Genomic DNA, 12,893 nt, shown 5'->3' with positions numbered 1-12,893 from the left:
GATGAGTGTTTCACACCTTTAATTGTCAACATTACAAGCAAAATAAAAAAAAACATAATTACAAGAACAAAAACTTGTTCCCCTACACACTGAGCAGCATATTTACAAAGAATAAAAGACAAAAACTAAAATGTCTTCAATATAAAGTGGCATAAAACCAGAGCATCATTTCCCTAAAAACAGTGTCTTCCTGTTCCTGTTGATGCGTTGCTCCACACGTTTTGAATTTTCCATTAAAAAACAAAACAAAACACACACTAGAGGGTGGCGAGGTCACACTAGAGGGTAACTGGCTGCTGTGGCGATGCCGCAGTGGTTCTTGCGGTCTTTGGCCATGTAGATGTAGCCGTTGTTGCCCCACTTCTCGCTCCAGCTGCAGGAGGCCAAGGGAGGTTAGCTCCACGCCACACGACGGAGACGTTAACATTTAGTGTGAGTGCTCACCTGTTCTTGACGATCCAGTACTTGCTGCCGTCCACGTCTTCGCCCTCAAAACCGTAGCCCACCACAAGGACGCCGTGGTCCAGCTCCTCGCTGCTGCACTCCTTCTCGTAGTAGATGCCTAAAAAGGGGTGGAGTCATGGGGTTAGCGACCGCCGACATCGTCACCAATGGCTGTTTCAGCAAAGAAAGCAGACCTGATTGGTAGAACTGGAAGGACTCGTGTCCAGCATCGATGGCCACGGAGACGGGTCCCACGGAGGCCACGGCCTTCATCAGCGCGTGCTCCTTGCCGCTAGGGATGTCCACAAAGCCGGTGTCGTTGGCGGAGTTGTACGAGGGGTCGTAGTGGCACGGCTGGTCATCCTGCAACGACGCGAGCGACATTAGCGAGTGGCGTGACCATTCTACACCGCCGTTCGCGTGCTGAAACTTACAGTTCCCACGTAGGGGTAGGACTTCTCAGAGTCCAGCCCGTTGTTGTCCTTGATGTACTGGAAGGCCTGGTCCATCAGGCCACCATTGCAGCCCTCGTTGCCCTCCGGCCGGGAGCAGTCCACCAGGTTCTGCTCGCTCAGCGACACCAGCTTGCCTGACTTGCGGAAGTGCTGACCCTCCAGGGCGCCCGTGGTGCTGAAGGCCCAGCAGGAGCCGCACTGACCCTGGAAGGGGGACCCAAAAAACATTACTTAGACAACACAGAATTCCTCTAGCATGAGTGCGGCATAATTGTCTGCACGGTCCAGACTTCTACAGCCACCGGCTGCATGGCCTACAGGAGGCAGGTTTACACTTTCTCATGCACTCCAAATGCACTCAAAGATGCTGGTTGTACAACTTATTTTTACACTTGCATGCCAGTTGATTGATCTCACAGTTTGTTGTACATTAGCACTTTGACCCCGTGTGTGTGCTCTAGTTTCAGCTTACGGGCAAACATGGTGGGAGGGGGGGTGGAGGGGTGTAGAACGCAGATAAACAAGAGGCCATCTTATCTTTCACGCCAAGAACAGTCACCGGAGCACGCTACAGCGTAGCGACGCTGGCTTCCCGTGGGTTTATCATCATCCAGCCTTGCTGTAATTGAAGCTACAAGCCTATTAGCTACCTGGTCCTTGACGGGGGTGACGTAGCCGTGATCCCGCCAGTCCACCGAGCGTGGGGCCTCCAGGAAGTTGGGCTCCATGAAGAGCAAGCCCTGGAACCTTCTCTGGCTTTTCTGCTTGTAGCCGTTCATGATCTGCCGGAACTCCTCGTGGGTCTGCACGGGAGGACGGAGAGCGGGTTTGTTAGTTTATTTTTCCTTTTGTCTATTTACCACCGGTCAAAAACATTTGAATTATACCATATTATTTTATGTTTGTATAAACGCGGAACGTACCATGTCCCCAAAGTGGTTCATGCCCATGCGGTACGAGTGTTTGCCCATGGAGTGCTCCAGGTTGTGCACCTCGATCTTCTTCAGGTTCTTCTCCCACACCACCCTCCTCCAGCCCTCCTCTTTCTACAAGCAGATGGAAGTAGGACAATCAATAAGAGGCCTCTCGGGCAGCATATGAACAGACGGCCACAACTGCCGACCTCGTGGTATTTCTTGGAGTGCCAGCTCTTCCACAGGTCCCAGTGATCGTCCAGCTGTGGGTCCAGAGTGGGCACTGAGGCGACCGCACTCAGTCCCACGGCCAACAGGATGAGGGGCAGCATTGTGGGGGTCTGCAAATGGGGAACAGAACAAGGCGTTATAGAATGAATGTATGCTAAATGTGTATATTTACGTTGACATTATTGGGCCTTTTTGCTGCATTTTACCATTTTAGTTGAATTTGTACATCGTGTTGTTGACATTAAAAAAATAATTAACTGTAGGCTGCACTTCTTTCAATATAAAAAAAATTTAATTGTACATTATAATATTCATGACTATGGCGCTTCCGTATCACGTGAGCCTAACGTCCAATACAGTCATGACGAAGCATTCATAAAAACATCGTGTAATAATCATCAAATAACGTACTTTATTTATAATATGATTACAGTTCGTGTCCACACTGCTAGCGAGGACAATTGGATTGAAACGGAATAAAAGAAACGGGATCTGGAACGTTTGGGAAACCGGAAACGGGATGTTTTCCTTTTTTGTGGCTGCCGAGTCACGGGATCTGCGGCGGAGGGAGGCTTGCCAAACAGACAAGGCCATAAAGACCATCGAAACTGGAAACGGCACAAGGAATAAGGAATAGGGAAGAGGAAAACGAAAAGAGTTTCATTCCATCCACCAACTTTCTCACCATTTCTAACGTCAACGAGACTGCAGTAACTGAAACTAGCAATGCCTGTTTGTTTTTTTTCTTAGCCCGACAGGGAGACGATAACAAAGACAGCCGAACAAACCACAATGCAGAAATCGATCAAATTAACACACCCGTTAACGTATTTGTGTAACATAAATACATTATGAAAGGATATTTGATAAAATCCACGTTTTTCTCAACGTAAGCCGTCTTTCTCCCTTATTAATGTGCGTTTAATGGCGACAGTAAACATCGATATATTTGTAAATGGATGGATTCAAACTGCTTCATAAATACAAATAATGGAGTGTCATACTTACTGGAAGCTCTTCGTGCTGGACGGCGAAGAAAAAAAATAAAATAATCTCCTTCGACGAGGACACACAAAGTTTATAAGGGCTTGAATGGCAGTTAACTCCCTCCCACCGGGCTGTCTGATTGGTCCGTTTCCGGTTTTTTCACCCACTAGACCCGCCTTTTGTGTGACGTCATCATGGATTCACGTGATGCTTCCCTGGAATGGGGCTAGAGAAAACAACACCTTGTTTTTGTAGACACCTTTCTTAAAGTCTTTTTGTTGTTTTCCCAAGTTAAATGTCTTAAACTGGTTTGGGTGAGGAATTAAGTGAAGTAAGTGTTAATGTCAAAGCAGGGCCTCACTTTCACCCAATAAAACCTACTTTTGACAAACATCCCATAATAACTTACAGCACCTACTTATGAAAGGTCATGCATGTTACCATGACGACGGTCCACATTGTCGACATGCACATCCAACCACTTTTATAAAATGGAATACAATAAAAAGAAAAAAAATAGAAAAAAAAATCTTACAGACAACAGTAATGTTTTTTTGTTTACTGCAAATATAACATTTCTCATAAAAAAAAAATACATTAAAAATGAACTAATAAAATAGTAAACAAAAAATCATTAAAAAATACATTAAAGATGGGAGAAAATGTTCATTAAAAAAATTATCTAGGGGACGCAAAATAATCCAAATAAAAAAACAATCTTCTGCTGACATGAATAGTAATAATTCTTCTACTGTGAATATGACAAACCCTGCACAAAAATATAAAAAAATAAAAAATTAAGTAGTAAATATACATACAACTATATTAAAAACTAAAATATATTTTTTATTTCAAAATTAAGAAAAAATATCATATTGTATTAGGAATAATAACAATAATAATAATAATAATAATAAGAAGAAGAATATAAAAAGTTAAATAAATTTTGAAATATTAAAAAATTAAGAAAAACAATCTCCTGCATTTATTTTTACTGTGAATATGACAAACACACTACAACATACTATTCATAAAATAATAAACATACATACAAAGAAAGAAATCATTCCAATAAAATCATACATTGAAAATGTAAGAAAAATATGAACATTTTCATTTTCATACCGACTAATAAAACTATTAATTTTCAAGAAAGAAATGTAAGAAACGTGTAAAAATGTTAGCTCGGTTTTAGCCCCCTGCTGATGTGTAGTCGCAATAGTTGAGTTGTTGTTCTTTCTTGGCTATAATGATAACGACAATGTAAACGTAAGCAGGTTCAGTGTGTACAGTATATGTGTGTGTGTGTGTGTGTGTGTGTACAAGCGTGGACTTTGATGTTGTTGTTGATTCCCAACGGCGCGTCACGGTGGTTGCTGTATTTTTGTTGGTGGTTAAAGCAAATCAATGGACGTCAGATTGTTCTCCCAGGAAGTCTTGTCTCAAAGTCTGAGTGGATCATCGTGTGATTGATAAGACGGAAGTCAAGACGTTTGTTTTCATGACGGAGGCCTTCTTTCCCAACGTTTCTCCTCGTCATTTCAGATAGCAGAAAGAAGGCTAGCTAAGTGAGTAAGACCTGTATTAGCTATGTATCGCCTTTGCTTTATTACAAACATTTTGTATGAACATAGAAAAAAAACAGATAGCTCATTTTGCCATTTTTAACGTAAAAAAAGCCCCTCATCGCGATCATTTTTTTGGTAATAACATTTAGTGACTAAAACACACAATCAGGGCCACATAAAAAAATCAGTTATTTCAACAATAAAGTTGTAAGTTTCCGTAAATAAAGTTTGAAATTTCTGAAAAATATGTACATTTATGAGAAAAAAAACATGACACAGTGACACATACATTCACGACTTTTCTCATAAATTTACAAGAATAAAGTTGTAAATTTTTAAGAAAAAAAAAATTTCAGAGAACAATCTCGTAACTTTCCGAGAAAACAAACCTGCATGACACGTAATATTAACATGTTGTTCTTCTCGTCATAAATCATAAGTGACAAAGTCATACATTTCCGTGAATAAAGTTTTAAAGTTTCAAGAAAAAAAGTCATACATTTTCGAAGAACAATCTCGTAATCTTCAGAGAAAAAAAACATAATGACACAATTACTCTTAATATAAAAAAATTGGTTCTTCTCATAAATGTATGAGAATAAAGTCATATATTTACGAGAAAGATTTATTTTCTCGTCAATTTAGAAGAAGAGTGCTAAAAGTACAAGAAAAACAGGTATGACACGATGACATGTAATATTACTTTATTCTTCTTGTAAATTTACAGGAAAATAATATCGCAATATTACAAATAAATATTACAAATAAAATACAGTCGTAAATTCATGAGAAAGAAGTCATTCGTTTATATGGGAATAAAGTTATAAATTCATGACAAAAAACACAATGACGCACGATATTACGACTTTATTCTTCTCGTAAAAATGACAAGAATAAAGTCATACATTTAAAAGCCGTACTTTTACCAGAGTAGAGTCGGAAATGTATCACAATAAAGTAATGACATGTATGACATGTAATATTACGACTTTATTCTTCTCCTAAATATTGGGTAATTCAAAGTTGTAAATTTAGGAGAAAAAAAAAGTCCTAAATTTACAGGAAAAAGTTGTACATTGGAGTCAACATAAAATGTGAGAGCAACACTGAAAGGTCTAGCCTCTACTTTAGCTTAGCGTAGCATAACCATTCTGAGCACGCAAAGTGTAAATACCCTTTTTGTGGAAAACTTTGTCTTCTTTTTTGGGGTGAGAGTGAGTTAATTTCCCTTTAGCCCGCTACGCTAGTGCTGCGCTAGCACCTAACTTTGCCCGGGGAACATAAAAAAATCCCTTGTGGACACAAACGATGGCTTTTTCTAAATGCTAAATGCTAAAAACAATCTGCTAAACGACCCAGAATTGGAGCAAAAAGTAGCAAGTAGCAACTTTTGAAGTGTAAAGACAAAAAGCGCATGAAGCCGTGTGTCGTTGTGGTCATGTGTTCACGCTGTCATCAGCAACTTTTCATATTTGTTTGGGTCCACAAAGTTTTTTTGGGGGGGGGGCAGGACTCATCAGCATCGGCGTCAGCCTCACAGGCACGTGACGACGCCTCCCCCGCGGGCTGACTCAGCGCTCACACAAGTCTGGGCAGCGCCCGTGCAGGAAGCTGGGAAAGGTTTTGGAGACACCTTTGTCACCGCCAACATTTCTCCGGCTGAGGTTATCAGGTCAAAGGTCAATACATAAAGCGATGACCACGTCTGCAGGCGGCAGGGTAAACATGCGCTCGGGCCGGTATCGCTGCGACGACAACTTTTAAAGCCCACCCCCCACCCGATGGATCAATAACGGGTCATTTGACCAGACAGAAGAATGTCATTGATGTAGAAGTGGCGGCAGTTTGCATCATCAAAAGCAGGGGAGACACCACAAGATGGCGCCGATATGTCATTGGCCTTTGGGGGCTTTCAGGATTAAGCCCCACATATTCCGCCGAGCAACAAGTGCTCATGCCCACAAAGAAAACAAAGCATCATGTGTCCAGCAGATGTCGCCAATGTGTTTTTTTGTATTAAATTCAATAGAATTTTTGTGTCAGTTCCTGTTGGTTTTCATTGTTGAATGGGGCACATTGGATTGAGCCCTACCAACTCTGCCTAGCAACAAGCGGTCATTTCATGCAAAGAGAACAAAACAAAAAACAAAAAATGAAATTTAATGACAATGAAAACAATTGAATCAAAACACACAAGTCAGTGTTTTTGTGTAATTTTCTGTTCTTTTCATTGGTTTATGGGGCACTTTAAAGTGAGCCCTACGAACTCTGCCTAGCAACAACACGAAAAGCAGGGATGTTCCTCAGGCAGCATGGGTGATGTATGGATCTACTTTACGTATATTCATTCATTCATTTTCTACCGCTTTTCCTCACGAGGGTCGCGGGGGTGCTGGAGCCTATCCCAGCTGTCTTTGGGCGAGAGGCGGGGTACACCCTGGACTGGTGGCCAGCCAATCACAGGGCACATATAGACAAACAACCATTCACACTCACATTCATACCTATGGACAATTTGGAGTGGCCAATTAACCTAGCATGTTTTTGGAATGTGGGAGGAAACCGGCAGAGGTGGAATTGAACCTTGATCTCCTAGCTGTGACATCTGCGCGCTAACCACTAGACCACCGTGCCGCTACTTTACGTATATTGCCACTTTTTCTTCATCTAATTTGGTGTGTAGCAGATTCATTTATTAAAACTGTGTATTAGCCCCCCCCATACTGTAATTCTACATTTAAATTCAAACAACCTTTTGGGTTGAACAACACCGCTCTCTGGTGGACTTGCATTGTAGCACACCCTCATTACGATTAGTGCAGTCATGTCTAGGAAGTCAAAGCAGGGATTCATTCCTTCATTCATTCATTTTCTACCGCTTTTCCTCACGAGGGTCGCGGGGGGTGCTGGAGCCTATCCCAGCTGTCTTCGGGTGAGAGGCGGCGTTCAAAGCAGCGAAAGTTTGGAGAAATAAAATGTAAAAAAAAAATGGTAAAGCATAAAACAGGGGTGGCCAACCAGTCAGAGACTAAGAGCCACTTTTTTTCCCAACTCTGGAACTCTTTGCCACCAGACCTCCGTAACTCTACCACCCTTCCCATTTTCAAATCTAAACTCAAAACCCATCTGTTCAAACTTGCCTACTCCCTTTAACAGCTTCACATGGTCCCCCCCTCCCCATATTTATTGTATGTTCTTATTTATTGTATGTTGTCTTTTATCTTGTATTTTATATTGGTTTTTTATCTTCTGTACAGCGACCTTGGGTGTCCTGAAAGGCGCTTTTAAATAAATGTACTACTTTTTTCTGTGTTACTGCAAAGAGCCACATCATATCATACATCATATCATACATCATGATCATACACATGGGCACACGTGGCCATCATTCCATGCCTTAATCCCGTATGCACGCACACAAAGAATCCTGCTCAGCCCGATTTATTGAAAAGAAACCCACACCAACATGATAATATCAGTTATTTTCAACAGTTAGCATTGTGTGTCTCACACACACAAACTCTCAGTTCAAGCAAGTCCACAAACCAAAATAAAATAAAATCATTTTAATAACATTTTTCTCTTACTATGCTGCTTAGTGAGACTTCTGGCTCATATCCCATCATGGCTGGCGCGCCACGCGTGGCTATCACAGTTAGTTTAGGTATGGTACATTTGCTTTTGCAATCATTGTTTCTTCTTCTGGGGTGGCACGGTGGTCTAGTGGTTAGAGCGCAGACCTTACAGCAAGGAGACCAGGGTTCAATTCCACCCTCGGCCATCTCTGTGTGGAGTTTGCATGTTCTCCCCGTGCATGCGTGGGTTTTCTCCGGGTACTCCGGTTTCCTCCCACATTCCAAAAACATGCTAGGTTAATTGGCCACTCCAAATAGGTATGAATGTGAGTGTGAATGGTTGTTTGTCTACCAGTCCAGGGTGTACCCCGCCTCTCGCCCTGGGATAGGCTCTAGCACCCCCCGCGACCCTCGTGAGGATAAGCGGTAGAAAATGAATGAATGAAGGTTTCTTCTTCTCAAGTTCTCAATTTGACACAGACCGTGCAAAGACTGCCCACTGAGGCTTGTCTTGGATGTCACAACTCATCTAATCCCACACTAAAATACTCACATGCTTGAATGTCAGAGTGCAACTGTGATTCAACGGCCGTATTAATATCCGATATTCTGCGTTCAACACTGTGGCGGGACAGTTGGATGTCTGATACGCTCCGTTTTCGTTTGTCGTCTTCAGGAGGCAATATTTCAACAACGTCAATGAGGCATTTTTTAATGAAGTCCCCTTCGTTGTATGGCTTTTTAGCCCGTGCCATGTGCCAAGCGTTACGGTCTCTGAGTGTTTGGTAAACTTTTTGAAAAACTGCATCTGCTTTTCTGTCTGACCTTTCAAAGCGACCAACTTGTGCTTGCGAAGTTCAGTTCCTTTTGGAAATTCCTGTTCGATGTTAGGATGGAGTGAGCTGAATTGACACTGCAGATTGGAAACTTTGAAATGCGCTTAATGCTGCGTGACGGGAGTCCCTAAAACGAATGAGGAAGGACAGCGAATGACGAATGAAAGTGGGTCAATATAATGACTGCTCCCAACAGGAGGGCGAAGGACAGACGCTGTCATTCCTGCATGCCACCCACAAGGATGGCGAATGACACACTTCTGATACGGAATGAAACACGTTTAAACAGAACAAAGCACTCATCCAGTATCATTCCTTGATCTAAATGACAACTATGGTGATCGGCACATTTTTAATACGGAATAATACAAATTGACAGAGATACAATTCTCTCTCATTCCTGAATCACAGTGAAACACAAGATCGTTATCCTGCTTCCCACCTACAAATATGGGGAATGACACACTTGTAATCTGGAATGACACATCTACAAAAAACAAAGCCTGCGTTCAGTGTCATTCCTTAATCTAATTGAAAAGTATGGGGAATGACAGATTTTTGATATAGAATGACACACATTTATAAAGAACAAGAGCCGCAAACCGTGTCATTCCTTGACCTAATTCATAAGTATGGCGACTGAAAGGCTTTAATGTACACTTATACATATATACATAGAAGTCAGTTACCATTCCTTCTCATTCCTCAACCCCCGAAAGATGGCGAATGACAGGCCTTTAATGTATTGTAATGTACTGTACTGTACTGTATGCCAGCTTTACTGTGTGTAAATGTGTACGATTCCATATCAAAAGTCTGTGATTCGCAATCTTTTTACCTGTCTTCTGAGTGAAACTATGTTACAGTACATTAAAGGCCTGTCATTCGCCATCTTTCGGGGGAATGACACTGAACGCAGGCTTTGTTTTTTGTAGATGTGTCATTCCAGATTACAAGTGTGTCATTCCCCATATTTGTAGGTGGGAAGCAGGATAACGATCTTGTGTTTCACTGTGATTCAGGAATGAGAGAGAATTGTATCTCTGTCAATTTGTATTATTCCGTATTAAAAATGTGCCGATCACCATAGTTGTCATTTAGATCAAGGAATGATACTGGATGAGTGCTTTGTTCTGTTTAAACGTGTTTCATTCCGTATCAGAAGTGTGTCATTCGCCATCCTTGTGGGTGGCATGCAGGAATGACAGCGTCTGTCCTTCGCCCTCCTGTTGGGAGCAGTCATTATATTGACCCACTTTCATTCGTCATTCGCTGTCCTTCCTCATTCGTTTTAGGGACTCCCTGCGTGACACATAAGACAGACCGGCTTTACGTTCAACAAAAAAATATCAACTCTCCCACTCTGTCAAAAACGTCCTGTGTTCTTCTTCATATTTTTCGTTTAACTGTGCATTTTTTCCCTGACATTTTGAGAGCCAACTTAACGGAAATTGTTTACAATGCAAGAGATTCTCTTGTCGTGCGTTTGACGTCACTCTAACAGGCTCACCTCGTCAGCAGTGCCATCTAGCCGTAGGGGGAATGAATTGCAGCGTCAGCCCAGCATTTTTGACACGTCATGCGATAGCTCCTGAAGAGCCGCGGATTGGCGAGACCAGGAGTAGAACCTCAATTGTTGTCACCAGTATGTTATTTTTAGCTTGTTTACAACATTTAAAAATGGAAAATACATCGACAAAAATAAATAAATAATCTAACCCTTTCAGGGACAGCAGTCACTACAGTGGACAGCAATTCAAAAGCTGTTTTCTCCCATATGAAAGAGTCTTAGGGGCCATCCATAATTTTCAACATTTTCACGAGCGTACAAACCGTACGAGGGGGGGAGGGGGTTAAGACATCAACGTACGCTTTTTTGAAAACCCGAAAATGTCGATGTCTGTATGTTCGAACCGCGGGACGCAGTCAAATTTTAGCGCGAATAGACTGGTCCCCTGTCGTCGTATGCTAGCGCGAGAGCGTACCAGTCCACGCGATACTCCACGTAGCTCTGCGTGCTTCGCATTCCAACACAACAATCAGACAATGGCCGACCCCGGTGATTTCGATTATCTATTTTCGTTCATCAAAAAGAGAACTACTGCCATTCATCGCTCATCGAGCAATGCATATGAACAATACATCAATGTTTACTGCGAAAGCTGAAGGACGCTGTAGCGGCTGGCCAGGCGGCTTGGAAAGGTTCCAAATCGAAGGAATCGAGCAGGGCGGATTTGTTCCGAAGTGCCGTTGCGAAAATGGAGAAGATCAAAACTAAACCGACCATCCTGAATCTATTCGCCAGCTCTGTGTTTATTTTCTATATTTGGGCATGGACCTGGCTGTGATTGCCATTTTCTGAATGACTCTGTGGTGGTGAATTTGACTTTGTGGACAGTGCAGTAACAATCAATGTGATTTTCACTTCCTGTGATACACTGACTAGACTATAGGTGTGATTGTTAAGCCTTTTCAAAACAGTTGTGGCATCTTTATTGCATACTTCGCATTGAGTTGAGTTCAAGGCTTGTGTCCATCATTTCAAAGAAGATTTTATCTCCTCAGGCTTTTGGAAACCAGGGGCAACTCTTCTGCTCCTTGAGTAATCATGTGTGTATACAAGAAGTATTCCCTTGATTAAAAAATCCTGTGGAAAACAGTTGTTGCATCAGGACTTTTCTACATGTATCATTTGATAGAAAGAACAATACAAAAAGACCAAATTTGTAATACATTTGTATTTTCTTGAAAGAAAAATACAGTAAACCTCGGATATATCGGAATCAATTGTTCCCACTGGTTTTGTCCGATATAAGCGAAATCCGTTATATGCGTATACCGGAAAATGTCCGCCACATTCATTACACGGACGCGCAATGCCATGGGGGAACTTTCTTTGATCCATGTTCACAGCCAAAGCTGAAGATTATAACATCTTTGTATGAATTACAGACATGTACATGATCATGTACAACGAAAAAAAAATCTCAAATCTGTAGAAATGCCTTCTTGTTGCTATTAGGGAGGTTTAGAAACCAAACGATAAACGTAAACGCAAACGATAATGACGTCACAGGCTATTGACAAGTCGGCAAGTTTCCATACATTTCAATAGCATGTGACGTCATTATCGTTTGCACTTACGGTGGTTTCTCAACCTCACTCACAAGTTTTTTATTATTTATAACTATATTTCATCAGTCGTTCAAATGCACGCCGTCCACTCTAATGGACACGTCACCAACTCCTTGAAAAATGTATGATTTTTTAAAATGAAGGTGATCATTTTTTTTCAATTGGCTGGCGACCAGTCCAGGGTGTACGCCGCCTCTCGCCCGAGGATGGCTGGGATGGGCTCCAGCACCCCCGTGACCCTCATGAGGAAAAAGCAGTATAAAATGAATTTTTTTTTCATGCCTAAAGTGTCACAAAAACACTTCCTGAAGCAGGTTATCATAATGCGTGCATGAAAGGGCTAAATACAATAAAATGAACAAAAAAGCTGCAATAAAAAAAAAATACAAAAAAACAAAAATCACCTACAAATCAAATTTCAAATAAGGACTAAAAGAACTGAAGTGATGTTGCGCCATGATGGTTTTTATCTTCAGGCCATTTTGTCTGAGTTGAATGAACAGAAGCGACGTCGAGGACATTCCTTGTGAAAAATGTTCATATTCTCATCTGCCTTCCTTTAATCAGCGTAAACACCGAAAACGTTATTACCATAAATATCATTTTTAAAATATTATTTCAGCATGTCATGGTTTTAACTGTGGAACAAAATCACGCACAGAAGTTTTTGAGAAGCTGCCGTTCTTTGTCATATCTTAGCATATTCTTTGTTCTATTCTTCTGCTTAAAGCACCGCACAGAGACCAGG

The 12,893-nt window shown here is 41.6% G+C and overlaps 1 protein-coding gene across 1 annotated transcript; it reads right to left on the bottom strand.

The window, feature by feature from the left end:
* Nucleotides 1–2: 2 nt before the first annotated feature.
* ctsla (cathepsin La) lies at nt 3–3,197 on the bottom strand. Its single transcript, XM_058071909.2, has 8 exons — nt 3,053–3,197; nt 2,023–2,154; nt 1,823–1,945; nt 1,550–1,702; nt 879–1,103; nt 639–807; nt 445–562; nt 3–373 (listed from the first exon to the last, which is right to left on the bottom strand). The coding sequence occupies exons 2-8, from the start codon at nt 2,143–2,145 to the stop codon at nt 274–276; spliced, it is 1,011 nt and encodes a 336-aa protein (XP_057927892.2). The 5' UTR covers nt 2,146–2,154; nt 3,053–3,197; the 3' UTR covers nt 3–273.
* Between the last annotated feature and the right edge of the window lie 9,696 nt (nt 3,198–12,893).

Source organism: Doryrhamphus excisus, linkage group LG3, assembly GCF_037039965.1.
Source record: "Doryrhamphus excisus strain RoL-2023G ecotype Guam linkage group LG3, RoL_Dexc_Guam_v1.1, whole genome shotgun sequence".
NCBI classification, from domain to species: domain Eukaryota; kingdom Metazoa; phylum Chordata; class Actinopteri; order Syngnathiformes; family Syngnathidae; genus Doryrhamphus; species Doryrhamphus excisus.
The sequence above is the reverse complement of the archived record's forward strand: the minus strand, read 5'-3'. Positions and strand labels throughout refer to the sequence as shown.

Coding starts and splice junctions, on each gene's coding strand:
- ctsla (XM_058071909.2), bottom strand. CDS start 2,145: ATGCTGCCCCTCATCCTGTTGGCCGTGGGACTGAGTGCGGTCGCCTCA. Junction 808..878: donor CCTACCCCTACGTGGGAACT/GTAAGTTTCAGC, acceptor GCGTCGTTGCAG/GATGACCAGCCGTGCCACTA. Junction 374..444: donor TACTGGATCGTCAAGAACAG/GTGAGCACTCAC, acceptor GGCCTCCTGCAG/CTGGAGCGAGAAGTGGGGCA.